Raw genomic sequence first — 14,217 nt, forward strand, 5'->3', positions numbered from 1 at the left:
GTACACCTATTTATGATGTAGATCCGGATGAGAATCAGAATCATTTACTCACGAGATCTATGAAGCTTTGAATCCCGACTTCAAGTTGCTGTAGATTCAATCATACCGATGCAGCATCGAGGTGATTTCTCCAGGATATACTGCTCTGATACCATGTGAAGAATACACGAACAGGAAGGAGAAACAGAGAAGATGAAGAAACAAGCTTGACAAAGATGAAGACTCAAAAGAAAAGGAAATGATCTTGAGCTTCTGTATTTGGTTCTCTTGCTCTTCAGAAAAAGAGAGAGAGAGAGAGAGAGTAAACTTTTTATAAAGTGCTTCTTGTATTCGTTCTTTGTACATTCCGTATTTATATGCGAGAAACAAAACTTGTACAACTGTTTTAACAGAAATGAAAACAGAAGGAGGGAAAATAACAGAACACGGAAAATATTCAGTTTTGACTTAAAACTGAATATCTATTATTCAATGAGCACGTGTTGTTGATGTAACTCATGCTTTCTTTGTTCTTCTTTTCTTTATCCTCGCAAGTAGAGTTGAGTTTATCGTTTCCATCCTTGATCGAATCATTAGCACCAGCATTTGTTCTTGCACTTCCCAAGCCAGTGAGTCCGCCTTGTCTTACTTCCCGTTTGCACGTAACTTAACTCCCGTACATCGGTATCTATCTTTGACTTTAATTTGAACTTCTTTACTTCATCTTCCTTGTTTCCATTCAAGCTCGGCTCTTGATCTCCAGCATTTGTTTTCGACTTTGGCTTATATGCTTTAACACGCTCAGCCCCCGGCTCAGCAAGCACGTGGACATCGTCGTCCTTCATCAGGATGTTCTCGATCTCGTCGAACCACGAGAGCCCCGAGTCTGGAGACGACGACGACGCGATCGTCGAGGAGTAAGCGCCGATGAAGTCGCCGGTCTCAAGGAGGTCGCTGAAGAAGTCGTCGAGGTTGATGTGAGACATCACGTCATCCTTCATATGCAACTCCAGATCCACCATTAGAACACTAGGGAAAAAAAAAAACAACAAAACAAAAAAAAGGAGGAAGAAGATGAAGGCGACGATGGGAGATCTCTACAAAAACATCTTATTTGCTCGCGGTCCTCTTGCCCGTGCGGTGGTTCGTCGGTCGGAAAGAGGGAATGTAGAGAGAGAGGGAGGTCGCGGTCCTCTCGCCGGTCCCGTGCGGTGGTTCGCCGGTCGGAAAGAGGGAGGGCAAAGGGAGGGAGCTAGATCTCGCGGTCCTCTCGCCGGTCCGGTGCGGTGGTTCGTCGGTTGCTGGCGGTGGTTCGCCGGTCGGAAAGAGGGAGGGCACAGAGCGACTGGGAGGTCGCGTCCTGTTCGTCGGAGAGAGAGAGGGAGGGCAGAGTGAGAGGTGCGAAGAAAGAGAAGAAGGAGAAAACCTCGCTCAAGTCCGAAATTTTTTTAAAATGGCGCCTGATTTTCTCCTCAGTCTGACCAGATTGTGGGTCCCACGCCGAGCCGAAACGAGCCGAGCTGAGCGAGTCTTTTCATTTTCCAGCGGGTCCCCCAGGACAGGTGTCAAAAGCTGGGTGGTATGTGCGCGCCACGTCAGCAGATGACGTGGCGCGAATGAACCACTGAATATTTTCTCGCCATATTCATGCTGAGCGCCGAATTCTCCTCGCAACGGAAGGGAAAAACTGAGTGAACTGAAGCGAGGACGTTTCCAGCATGAGTGAGTGGGGAAAATGAGAGCGTCCTCATTGAACGGCAACAGTTCATGTCTTTTTCTTGGAAGCATCGTCCGTAGTTGCGATTCTCTTGCTTTAGGAAGCGTTTGGAGTCCTCTTAAGGCGCGAAACCCGGCTAAAACAGCAGGGCTCTTGAGTTGCAAATCGATGTCGACGAATTCGCCGGTGGTGCGAGTGAAGGAAAAGATCGATTTGACAGAGAAGGAGAAGATGATCTTCGATAGGCTTCTCGCCACCGTTGGCCATTTCGATCTCTCTACCCGGCTGCGGGTGGCTGGTGGCTGGGTCCGTGATAAGGTTGGTGTATTTGGTAGTGCTGTTCGCTTCGATGCGCCTTTTAAGTTCTTTTGCAGTACCAATCGTGTAAAAGCATGTTGTTTTGTGTTTCTTCTGAGATATTTTACCCAATTACATGTTTAGTTATAATTAGTTCAAGTTCTTACTTTTCCCTTCCCATAAAACACAGTTTTTTCTTTGTTTGACTGGGGGTTCTTGTTTCTTTGTAGTGCAAATTGTAGAAAATGCCTTGCTTTTGTTATTACTTATGAAGTTTTGTTTCTACAATCAGTAGGAACATCAACTAATCGAGGTCTTTATCGTTGTGGTTCCCTTGTTTGTTAAAGTACTGGGATTGAGACTGCATTCTTTTGATTATTTAGTCATTGGGCGTTATTGTTGCCCCAATCATAAATAGATAAAGGGACGAGTGGGATAGGAACCTGATTGATTCTCCACCGATGGAATATGACCAAAAACCACTTGGGGGGGGGGTTTAACTTTATGGCGATGCAAGTAACAAATCTTTAAGTTTAAGAATGCTAATGGTTGATTTGATAGTCTTTTTTTTAATAGATTTAGTGTTACAAGTTACAACAGTAATGTGAACTTCATAATTTCGAAGGCTGTTTTGGGGAAAAATAGGCATCTGCTAGTTTTTCTGGCAATTGCCTCGACAGTCAACACTAATAGCCAGTGAAGTAAGATGTTTTCCTAATCCACGTGAAATTTACCTAAATACAAAACAAAACCAAGAAGATGTACTCTTTCAACAAGTCTATAATAGCCTATTTTCTATGATTACTCGCTGCTTTTGGTGGTTTATTACTCTCAGCTGCTGCCATCTTGAGCCAGTTGGGTGCCCTTACATGTCACGTAATATTAGTGAGTGACATTTAGACAGGTGAATTACTTCTATGAAGAGTCAGGATTCCCTTGGCACCACATTTATGAGTTACTCTCTTGTTGATATGCACACATTCACATTATATATGCTATTGATTACTAAATTTGCATCCCCATACCATCATTATGACCTGTTATTGGGCGGTGATGCCCCTTTACTACAACCCTCAATAAATAGGACCTTTCCCAAGCTTCAACGAGGTGCCGGGGTAATTATTTGAGTAGAGAATGATCATATGTTCCTGGAAAGCCCCCTAGATGCTTTCAAACTGTTATAAATGATTTATTATCTGTCATTTATAGCAAAATTTTTGCTCAGAATCATTTATCATGTTAAAGCTGGAAGTGATTTGTAGAGAATGGGTACAATTATTGCACTTGAATCAATGTGAATGACATTGTGAAATTGGTGGATTTATCGTGTTAAACCTATTCTTTGAAGAAGATGATGAACAAACTCACGTTTTCTCATCTTTACAGCTTCTAGGGAAAATGTTATGATATCGATATTGCTCTTGATGACATGTTGGGTAGAACATTCATTGATAAGGTTACCCAATATTTGTATTGGGATTCATTATCTTGTATTTGTTTAATGTATCCATATTCCAGATCAAGTCTAAATTACGAAGGCATCATGTTTTGTTCTAACCAAATCTGTAAGTTCTGGAGAATTAGAATCAAATCAGAGTGCCATATCTTTTTGGGGAAGGATTATCATCATTCTACATCTGAAAAAATGTCCATTGCTGGGCACGAACATGTCCTTCCAGGACAGTTAGCAATGTATTACAAGAGTATTAGATGGCTGAAATGTGAATCCTGCAAGCACAGTGTCATTTCTAGCAGGCATGGTAATCCCGCTTTGTTTTGAGTGGGGGGACAAAGTCTACGAGCTGAAGTAATTTTAACCTGGAAACCTCGCCAGGCTGCTGGCCACATACTTCACACTTTGGTGTGATTTCGCAGAATTCCATCTGGGATTTTAGTCATTTGACAATGGTATTGGATTAGAAGATAAGTATATAATAAATTGAACATTGTGGAGAGCGCTTGTCAAAGTGCAACCTCCCTTCCTTTAGATAAATAGAAGACTCTCTCCCATGCTATCCTTTTGGTAAAACCTATCATTTCAGCATTTAAGGAAGGCCCATTATTCATGTCATCCAATTCAAAACATGTCCTAACAACAGGGAATTTGTTAGTTTTTTTTGTCTTGTCTACTGGCAAAGAATTTTTGGAAAGTGAACCAAGTGCGAAACCCAGTTTGAATCATCATGAAGTTGCATCTTCTCAATTAACATGATTATTTGCTGGTTAATATTCATCTTGAAGTGAAGAAGATTGCATCTTAGGTTGAGCAACAACCCTGTATGCTTCTTGTGAAGAATTATTGCGTCATGGGCAAAATGATGCTGAACCAGTTGCCTAGTCCTTGGTCCCAACCACTTCTAACTAGTTTAGTACTACCAAAAGCTTTAAAAGGTTGGATCGTTGAATGGTCTTGAATTGTATGGCACAGTAGCACAAGGCCCTTGAGCCAACCCACTGAACTTATAAAGTCTTGAATAATTCAGACCAAGGGATTTGTACTACTGGCTTTTAGTTTTGTCAAAATAATGTCATATGAACTTGGTCTTGGTCTGAGATTGCAACGTGCCTGTGGTCAAGTTAAAATAGCCACGTATGTGATCTTGAAATCACCTTTGGTCAATCTTGTAGATAGAGGTCCTAGTGGTTTAGGCTGCCTTTGTTGTGAGCTATTCTTTGGTTCAGTTTCCAATTGAGTTGATTTTTTTTTTCCTTTGGCCGAGTGCTACTTGTGAACTAGAGCAGTCCAACATAAAGATTTTTTCATCGACTTGTTTTTCTTTTATTGGTGCTCTCCCATAAGGATGCTACTGGCTAGGCTCTTTTACTAAAGTGTGACACATGGACATTGCAATGAAGCTTGAAAAATAAGCAAATGGAAGCTGTCCATTGAAGCTTGTTCTTGTTTGGTTCAGCTCCAAATTTGCACAATTGGAGCTTACCAATTTTCTTGGAAATCCTCATTCTTATCCTATTTTTATGTAACACGGTGCCTTTCATAGCTCTTTTTCCTTTGCTTTTGTCCATAAAAACTATCGAGCCTCCTCTTTGTGCCTGCTAAAACTCTTTTTGGGTCCCATCCATCTATATGTGCATGTGCAAATATACGATTTAAATGCTGATATGTGACCCTGGAAATAGAGACTAGGTGGTTCTAGCTATTGCAAATTGTTTTTTCCTATTGTTCTCGACTCTTTTCTCATGAAATCTTCGACCTTTTTATTCCCCCCCACTTTGCCATGTTGTTGTCATATTTAGGTCCCCCAATAAAAGGCGAGAAGAAATTGCCCTGCTGTGTAGACATTTGTTATGGAATAGGAAACAGTTATTCGTGAAATCCTCATGTTATACTGCATCAATTTCTGTGGCGGATGGTTTTTTTTCCTAGTCAGATGGGTGGTTCATGCTTCTACACTTACAGATTCTCATGTCTCTTTCTTGTTGCTGTTTGTCTTGATCGTTTTTGCTTTTTGGTAATAATCACTCTACTTAAATTATTTCACGGGCACAGCCCAAAATCAGCTTATATGCTTAGACTGAATGGATTTCTATAATTTTCCCAGTTGATATCTGCTTCCGTGAAATTTGTTTTACATGCTGCTGCTGCCGCCGCTGCCGCTGCTTTAATTGAGAGCATCTTCTCTCACTGAACATGCTAATATCAGAGGCGCAATGGAGATCCACTACGTGTATACATGGATCTGGAGGCTGGACGAAGGAGATCTGGCCGAGAAGATATCTTCATCAGTTACCATGCAAAAGACGATGTCCAGTCAACCTATGCTGGATCACTTTTCCACAATGGTCGAAATTACCACGTGTCTTCTTATAAGGACCATGTGAGCGATCATCTCGTTAGTCTCTCTTGAGTCTTATCTTGATTCTCTGTTTATTAACTTATGATCCCTTAAATTTATTAGATTTTGTTTTTGCACCCCAGGAGACGCTGGTTTATTGGTCTTCCTCTCGCTGCCTTCCTCAAAGGAACGGACTTGCAAAAAATCTCCTCAAGTTGCTGCCTCACCATTCATTTGGCAAGTGCTTAAACAATGTCGGCGGTCTCGACAAGACACTTTCTTTCTATCTTGAGTGTGCCAACGATGTCAGTGTCACTCCAAAATGGTGGGACCATTTGCACTGCGCCATGTCTCATTATAAGTTTGTTCTCGCAATCGAGAACACTTGGACGGAAAGTTACGTGACAGAGAAACTATTTTATGCTCTGGATGCCGGGGCAGTCCCCATCTATTTCGGTGCCCCCAACGTCATGGACTTTGTTCCTCCGCATTCGATCATAGACGGGAACAAGTTTAGCTCCATGGAGGAATTGGCAACTTTCGTGAAGTCCCTCGCGAATGATCTGGTGCCGTACGCCGAATACCATGCATGGAGAAGATGTGGTGTATTAGGTAATTATGGAAACACACGTGCGGCAAGCCTCAACACCTTGCCGTGCCGGTTATGTGAGTTCATTAGCAAAAAAGGTGGCAGGAACGCGAGAGCTTTATGAAGAGCTGATTCTTTTTTAACACCCGTTTTTTTTCCCTTATCATCCCAATGATGTGCGGTGTTTTATAAGTTTAGTCCATGGTCATCGACATATATAAAGAGAGATGGATATATGAGGAGACGGTAGATTAGACATTGATGTAAACAGGCCACTAACAAAGTCATATTAATGAATACAAAGTCGTCATGATCTTTGTGTTTGGACTTCTCTCCAATCCTGTGAAAGGGCTTAGGATGGATTTAGGAGTCTTCATGTGACCCGTATGTGGTGAGAGTCGCACGGATGGTAATAAGAGGGGTTTGAGCCGTATGTAGTGACAGTCGCACTGAGGGGGGTTCTAGCCGTATGCGGTGAGAGTTGCACGGACGGTAATGAGGGGAGTTCACGTTTATGTGGAGATGTATTCTGTCCTTTCGATGGGTTGTACATTCATATCATGTACACCTACTTTTATGGGTTGATGGTGCGAAACAATTGAGAGAATTCCATCTTTTACTGGGCCCATTTTTCCACTAAACAGATATTAATAACTATTTTGAGAACATTTAGTGCATTTTTAGTACACTTAAGTTTTTAAAGTTTACCTAGAAATTAAAAGGTTCAAAGAGGAACGTAGTTTATATTACACTACCGAAGCTTATTGCTATTTCTTTCTTGTTGACTTAGGCCTTATTTGTTTAGGATCAAGTAAAGAGTAATAAATACTTTTTTTTTTTAATATTTCCATTAAATTTAAAATATTATCCCATTCTTTTAAAAAAAAAATGAAACAAATTGTGTGTGAATCTAGGTGATAATATATTACTTGTTGTGAGAGTTTTAGATGTTTGGAGATAAAAACATTTAAAACACGTTTACTTACCTATTCAGACACGCCCTTATGCGAGATCTTTCTTGTGGCTCTCATTGATTGGAGTAGGATCTACAGTAACAATTAGATGCTTAATATATGCTACTCCAAGAATTATTATCGAACCTCATTGAAAGTTGTTGAGAACTAGTAAAAACAACTTTTTTAGGGTTTTAGGACTTTTACTCTATCCTCTTGAGAAGTTGTTGCCTTGTCGGTAGACAACACTTGCATATATCTGCATACATCTAATTGTTATTAATACAAGATAATAGTACAAATGGACTCTTAACTTTGGTCAAATATGTAATGTTGTCAATGAATTTTTAATTTGTGCAATATGGTCTCTGAATTTTGATTTAATATACGATGTTGTTCTAAACTTTTAATTTATTTAATGTGGTTCTTGAACTATTAGTAAATGTTTAAATGTATTTTTTAGACTACATGAAAATGTCGAAAGATTCAAAGACCATATTGAACATTAGACCGTGGTGTAGAAACCACGTTAAATAAATTAAAAGATCAATGATGACATTACACATTAGATTAAAGTTTTGGGATCATATTAAATAAATTATAAAATTGTGCATTAGACCAAAAGTTTAACGACGTTTGTGTCATTTTCCTTTATGAATATCGTGAAATTCTTATTACACTTTAGATGGTTATTATCACGAGAGATCATCCCTTTTTTTTGGGAACGAGATGAAATGACTCGGTAGGCATTTGCCTGTTCCTTTTTTTTTTTTTTTTTTTTTTTGTCTCTTCTCTTCTTTTGCTAAGCAAGCTTCGATTTGCCATATGTTAATCAGCCAAATCGATAGCTCTTCCCTTTCTTAAGCAGAACATCTTTCAAGACAGGTTATTCACATTTCATGTGATGGTAAGAGGGAATTGAAAGTTAAGTAGTGGTCTTCCTTTGGGTTCACAACTGACCCTTTTTCAAAGAGCAATTCACACGACAAAAGACGTGCAATAGGCATCCGCATGTTATTTCTTCGTCTTTTCTCTCGTTTTTCTAAAGCAAGATCTGATTCGCCATCTATTAATCCACTAAATTGATAGCTCTTCCCTTTCTTGAGCAGAAGACCTTTCAAGATGGGTAATTCACATTTCATTTGATGGTAATAGGGAATTGAAAGCTAAGCAATGGTCTTCCTTCGGGTTCACAACTGACCATTTCTTGAAGCGCAATTGACATGAGTCAAAAGACCAACGGTAGGCATCCGCCCGTTCTTTCTTCGTCTCTTCTCTTCTTTTCTAAAGCAAGTTATGATTTGCCATCTGTAATCCCCCATATCTATAGCTCTTTCTTTTCCTGAGCAATTCCTTTGGGTTCAAAATTGACCCTTTCTCAAAAAGCAATTCACACCTATAATGTTGAAAAGCGATTGTTTAGGACCCATGAAGTGACTATATATCATATGAGAAGTAAACCTTGTCGTAAAATTAATGAACGTGGAAGCTAATCAAGATCTTGCTGTTAAGTCATTGCGCAATCACCGGAGAAATATACGAGGCATAATAAAGGACCCCAAAGATTTACGTGGATTGAATAATTTGAATGCGAAATCAACGAAGAAATAAATGAGGAACAATAAAGGACTCCAAAAATTTACGTGAATTGAATGCGAAATCAACGAAGAAATAAATGAGGAACAATAAAGGACCCCAAAGATTTACATGGATTGAATGTGAAATCAACAAAGAAATAAATGAGGAACAATAAAGGACCCCAAAAATTTACTCGATTCATTCTGTGTCCGTAGCTACATTCACGAGGAGAACTAGTAGCAAAAATTTACTATAATCGGAGAATTGGAGTTACAATTACTTAACTTGTTCGAGCGTTTTGCATGTCTAAATTAGACCCAAACCCAGGGTATTAACAAATAAACAACACATTTTAGATGTAAATAACTCAAAGCACAAATTACACGCTTTGATCGCGACCAAATAGGAGCTCTCTTTGAAGCGGCCGAAAATCAAGGACCTCATTTGCTCTTGATTTCCTTTCTTCTCGGCAGGGCTTTCCAGTTGTTGCGAATATAAAATTAGACAAGTATGTGAATGCCCCTTTCTTTGGTTTGGCCAATTTGCAGTACTTTTTGAGTCCGACTGTTGGTCTTGGTCTTGGTCAAACTTGCAAATTTATACAATCGGGTTGGGTTTCGCCGTGTAAGAGGGTGTCTTTTGATCAATGGAAATGCATATGCTTTTGAAGGTCTTCATTTCTTATTCAATTCAATCTGGAAGAGACTTAGGCCACGTTTGGTAACCATTTTGCTTCGGGGAACAATTTTTGATCAGAAATGATTTTTTCTGATTTTGCTCCTGGGAATAATTTATGAGTAAAAAAACGCATTTAATAACTGTCCGAAATTTCTACTTACAATATAAAAATGCGTTTGGTAAAATTCTTAATTTTTAAATACTTTTATTATATATATTTTTCTCTTTTTCTCTTCTTCCTCCTCCTTCTTTGTAGCCGGTCGCCGGCCACCGCCGTGGCCGGTGACCGGTGACTTGGCGGGCGAGTTCAGCGAGCTTGTCGAGCCTCACCAAGTTAGGGCGAGGTCTGGCGAGTTCGCTGAAGGCGAGCCTGGTCAAGGCGAGTCGAGCGAGGTCGGCCTCGCCTAGCCCAACCCAGCCAAGGCGAGGTCGTGCCTAGCCCAGCCACGGCGAGGCTCGGGCCGAGGGCCGGTGATGCTCTGGCGAGGTCACCAGCTCTTGTCTGGCCGACAACTGGTCAAAGGGAAGAGAAGAGAAAAAAAATAGAAGAAAAGAAAAAAATAGAAACTGATTCTAGAAATTATTTTCGGGAACAAGAAGCAAATTTTTCTACTTCTTGATCTGTTCCAAATTTACTTTCGGGAACAAAAAAACTATTTTTTTGTTCCCGGGAAATTTACCAAATGCATTTTTTTTTTTTTGTTCTAGGGAACAAAATAATATAATCAGATACTATTTGGAGTAAAAATAAACATGCCCTTAGCTTGCAACTTGTTAGGACATAGAACCCAGTCATGACTGGAAAAGCATATGGTGATTATGTTCCTATTTTTCTATGCCCAACTCCCAGTATGGATGAGTTCAAAATAAAGATTTATCTTTTTTTTTTTGGTCGAGTGCTTCTTGTGAACCATAGCAATCCAGCGTAAAGAAGGTGTCTTTTAGAGTCCAAATCTTAGTCTTGGTCTTGGTCTTGGTTAAACTTGCAAAGTTATCCAATCGAGTTGGGTTTTGCCGTGTAAGGTGTCTTTTGATTAGTGGAAACGCATATACTTTTAAAGGTCTTCATTTCTTATTCAATGCAATTTGGAAGAGACTTTGCTTTCCACTTGTTAGGACACAGAATCCAGCCACAATTGGAAAAGCATATGGTGAATATGTTCCTGTTTTTCTATGCCCAACTCCTAGTATGGACGGGTTCAAAATAAAGATTTATATATATATATATTTGTCGAGTGCTACTCGTGAACCATAGCAGTCCAGCGTGAAGACTTTTTCATCAGCTTGTTTTTTTTTTTTTTTAATCATTATTATTATTGGTGCTTTCCAATAAGAATGCTAATGGCTAGGCTCTTTCACTAAGGTGTGACACATGGACATTGCAATGAAGCTTGAAATAAGCCAAATAAGCACATGGAAGCCGTCCCTTGAAGCTTGTTTTCGTTCGGTTCAGCACCGATTTTGCACAATTGGAGTGTAACGATTTTCTTGGAAATACTCAATCATATCCTATTTTCATGTAATGCGGTGGCCGTTCTAGCTCTTATTACTTTGCTTTGGTCCATAAGAATAATCGGGCCTCATATTTGTGCCTGCTAAACTCTTTTTTGATCCCATCCTTATGTGCATATATGATTGAAATGCCGATATGTGACCCTAGACAAAGAGAGTAGGCGGTTCTAGCTATTGCAATTTTTTTCTCTATTGCTTTCGACTCTTTTCTCATGAAATCTTTGACTTTTTTTTTAAAAAATCACTGTACAGGGATTGATGATCCTAAATCATGAAAAATTGTGACACCTCTAGGCCCAAAGGAAACGTTTCTGGATGATCCCCTGCGTGTTCTTCGTGCTGTTCGCTTTGGTGCTGTTTTATTTAAATTTTGTTGAGCTTCTGTTTGTTGTGTTTATTTAGTTCTGGATATTCTTATTCAGTGTGCCCGAGACCATTTATGATGCGACCCATTGCTATTTGTTTGTTAGTAGAACAAACGGATGTATAATGTATATAGACATGGGAAGTTCTATTGTATCTTCGTCAATGCCATAGCTTGTTGCCTTTGGACTAGTTGCATGAAATCGTGTTAAGAGTTGCATGTGACAGTCTAGTACACATGCATAAAACAAATGCCGTCCTCCTTCTATTCACTTCCTTTTTTCTGTACAAATGGATGTATTACGAGGGTAAACATGTGACTGCATAGGTAAGTAAAGATTTAATCAAGAAAGTAACAATCGCATGAAAGATATACATACAATAGAGTGTGCTAGAACCATGAGCCTACTGTTTGTACTTTATGTATGATTCTTTTCTTTCAAAGACTCTTGGATCCTCTTGCATCCTCCCAATCCCTGAATTTGGGAATGCTTAATGATTTCATCATTAGATTCGCTTTGTGAAACTTGCATTTTCGCAACTCATCCTACAAAGAAGCTTTTTTTTTCTTTTCAATCTTCTGCCATGTGATGTGGATGCTCATTTTTCTTTAACTTGCACTAGAGTTTTGCGAGATCAAAAAGGAGCTTTCTGTTTTATTATCGATTGTCCGGTCGTCTTTGTGCCTCCATGTTCATAATCATGTGTTTATTTCAGGCGCAAGGTTCACATTTACGTTGGATGAAGAGCTGAAGAGAGCTGCCGCATCCAATGATGTCAAAGATGCACTTGCAGCTAAAATCAGTCGAGAGCGCATTGGAACAGAAGCATGTGTCTATAACATTCCTTTATTGGCTGCTTTATCTCATATAAATGTTTTATGGAGGAAGTTCTTGTGCGTGTGGTCTTTATTTTTTCTTTCAACATTTGTATAAGATTTGTATTTTCCGTTTTGACGTTACTTCTCATTGATGAGAAGGGATCAATGTTTTTCTCCGTCTTCGGTAAGGCAGGTTGATCTGATGATTTCACGCAATGAACCGATTAAAGCTATCGCTTACATCTATGAGTTACAAGTGTTTTGGGCTGTCTCCAGTCTACCTCATGAACATGAACCTACATTCCCAGAAGAGTCGATGGGTTGGTTTGTTGATTGGGTTCACAACTGACCATTTCTCAAAGAGGAATTCACGCCTATAATGTTAAAAACCGATGGTTTTGGCCTCACGGAGTGACAATATATCAGGTGAGAAGTAAACCTTCTTGTAAAAAGAGGATTTTGTAATTAAATCAATGTGAAATTACTGAAAAAATAAATGAGTAAGAAAAGACCCAAAGGTTTATGTGATTCAATCCGACTGTCGGCATTTACATCTACAGGGAAAGCCAGTGGCATAAATTTGCTATAATCGAAGAAACGGAGTTATAATTGCTCAACACGCTCAAGTGTTTCTTATGCCTAAAATTAAACTAAACCAAGGTATTATCAAATAAATAATTCATTTTGGATGTGAAAAATTCACAGCACGAATTGCACGCTTTGCCCGCGACCAAGTAGGAGGTCTCTTTGAGAGTGAGTGTTGGAGTAGGATTAGAGTAGGACCGACAAAAAAAAAAAAAAAAATAGGAGGTCTCTCTTAAATGGCCAAAAATCAAGGACTACATCCGTTCTTGATTTCCTTTCTTCGCGGCACGGCTTTCCCGCATGTCACTGCACAGCTGTCAAATCCTCCATTTTGATGTACCTTTCTTTGGTTTGGCGAATCGGCAGTACTTTTAAAGTCCAACTCTTGGTTTCGGTTAAACTTGCGTATTGGGTCGGGTTTCGCCGTATAAAAAGGTTCATTTTGGTCAATGGAAATACATATGCTTTTGAAGGTCTTCATTTCTTATTTAGTTCAATCTGAAAGAGACTTTGCTTGCAACTTCTAGGACACATAACCCAATCACAATGGAAAAGCATATGGCAATTATGATCCTATTTTTCTGCGCCCATCTCCCATTATGGACGAGCCCAGTGATGGAAACTAACCATACGGATCGACTCACTTTAATCTACTTCAGAGACAGTGTTGATGAGGATCTACTTGGAATCCTAAGCTCGTGGAATGCTTCTTCTCATCATTGTGAGTGGCAAGGTGTTGTATGCGGTAGACAACATCCTAAAAGGGTCGTGTCCCTTAACCTGACATCAAAAGGCTTGGGTGGTCTTCTATCACCTCATGTCGGAAACCTCTCTTTCTTGAGACGCCTAGTTCTACTAAACAATAGCTTTCATGGCGAAATTCCACAAAGCATTGGCCACTCGTTTCGCCTTCGCCATCTCATTCTTAGTAACAACTCATTTGACGGACCAATGCCTACTAATCTTTCTCAGTGCTCAAGCCTTGAGATTTTGAATCTCATCGATAACCAACTTGTGGGCAAAATTCCTGATGAGCTTGGCTCTCTGTCAAAGCTTCGGTATTTCTATTTGTCTAAAAATAGTCTTACAGGATCTATTCCTCATTCTATTGGAAATCTCTCCCAACTTTTTGATCTTTCCGTTGGGGCGAATGGGTTGCAAGGAGAGATTCCCAAGACATTGTCCAAGCTTTGTGGTTTGAGGTTTGTTCAATTGGCGTTTAACCAACTCACCGGTGAGATCCCTCCAGCAATCTTCAACATATCTAGCATTATCTATTTTGGTGCTGGTGACAATCAATTGAGAGGCAGCATTCCCCCTTGTATCGGCGATACTCTTCCTTCTCTCGGTTA

At 39.7% G+C, this 14,217-nt stretch overlaps 1 protein-coding gene across 2 annotated transcripts; it reads left to right on the forward strand.

Moving 5' to 3' along the window:
* The first annotated feature begins 1,623 nt into the window (after positions 1-1,623).
* LOC104451937 (alpha-(1,4)-fucosyltransferase-like) lies at positions 1,624-6,700 on the forward strand. Of its 2 annotated transcripts, XM_039315204.1 has the most exons (4): positions 1,642-1,701; positions 1,797-2,014; positions 5,656-5,829; positions 5,931-6,700. In XM_039315204.1, the coding sequence occupies exons 1-4, from the start codon at positions 1,698-1,700 to the stop codon at positions 6,498-6,500; spliced, it is 966 nt and encodes a 321-aa protein (XP_039171138.1). In that variant the 5' UTR covers positions 1,642-1,697; the 3' UTR covers positions 6,501-6,700. The 2 variants fall into 2 exon arrangements, with proteins under 2 accessions (XP_039171137.1, XP_039171138.1); XM_039315203.1 differs by having other exon boundaries at positions 1,624-2,014.
* Positions 6,701-14,217: the final 7,517 nt, after the last annotated feature.

The sequence above is a fragment of the Eucalyptus grandis genome, chromosome 6, assembly GCF_016545825.1.
Source record: "Eucalyptus grandis isolate ANBG69807.140 chromosome 6, ASM1654582v1, whole genome shotgun sequence".
In the NCBI taxonomy this organism is placed as follows: domain Eukaryota; kingdom Viridiplantae; phylum Streptophyta; class Magnoliopsida; order Myrtales; family Myrtaceae; genus Eucalyptus; species Eucalyptus grandis.

Coding starts and splice junctions, on each gene's coding strand:
- LOC104451937 (XM_039315203.1), top strand. CDS start 1,715: ATGAGAGCGTCCTCATTGAACGGCAACAGTTCATGTCTTTTTCTTGGA. Junction 2,015..5,655: donor GTGGCTGGGTCCGTGATAAG/GTTGGTGTATTT, acceptor TGCTAATATCAG/AGGCGCAATGGAGATCCACT. Junction 5,830..5,930: donor TGTCTTCTTATAAGGACCAT/GTGAGCGATCAT, acceptor TTTGCACCCCAG/GAGACGCTGGTTTATTGGTC.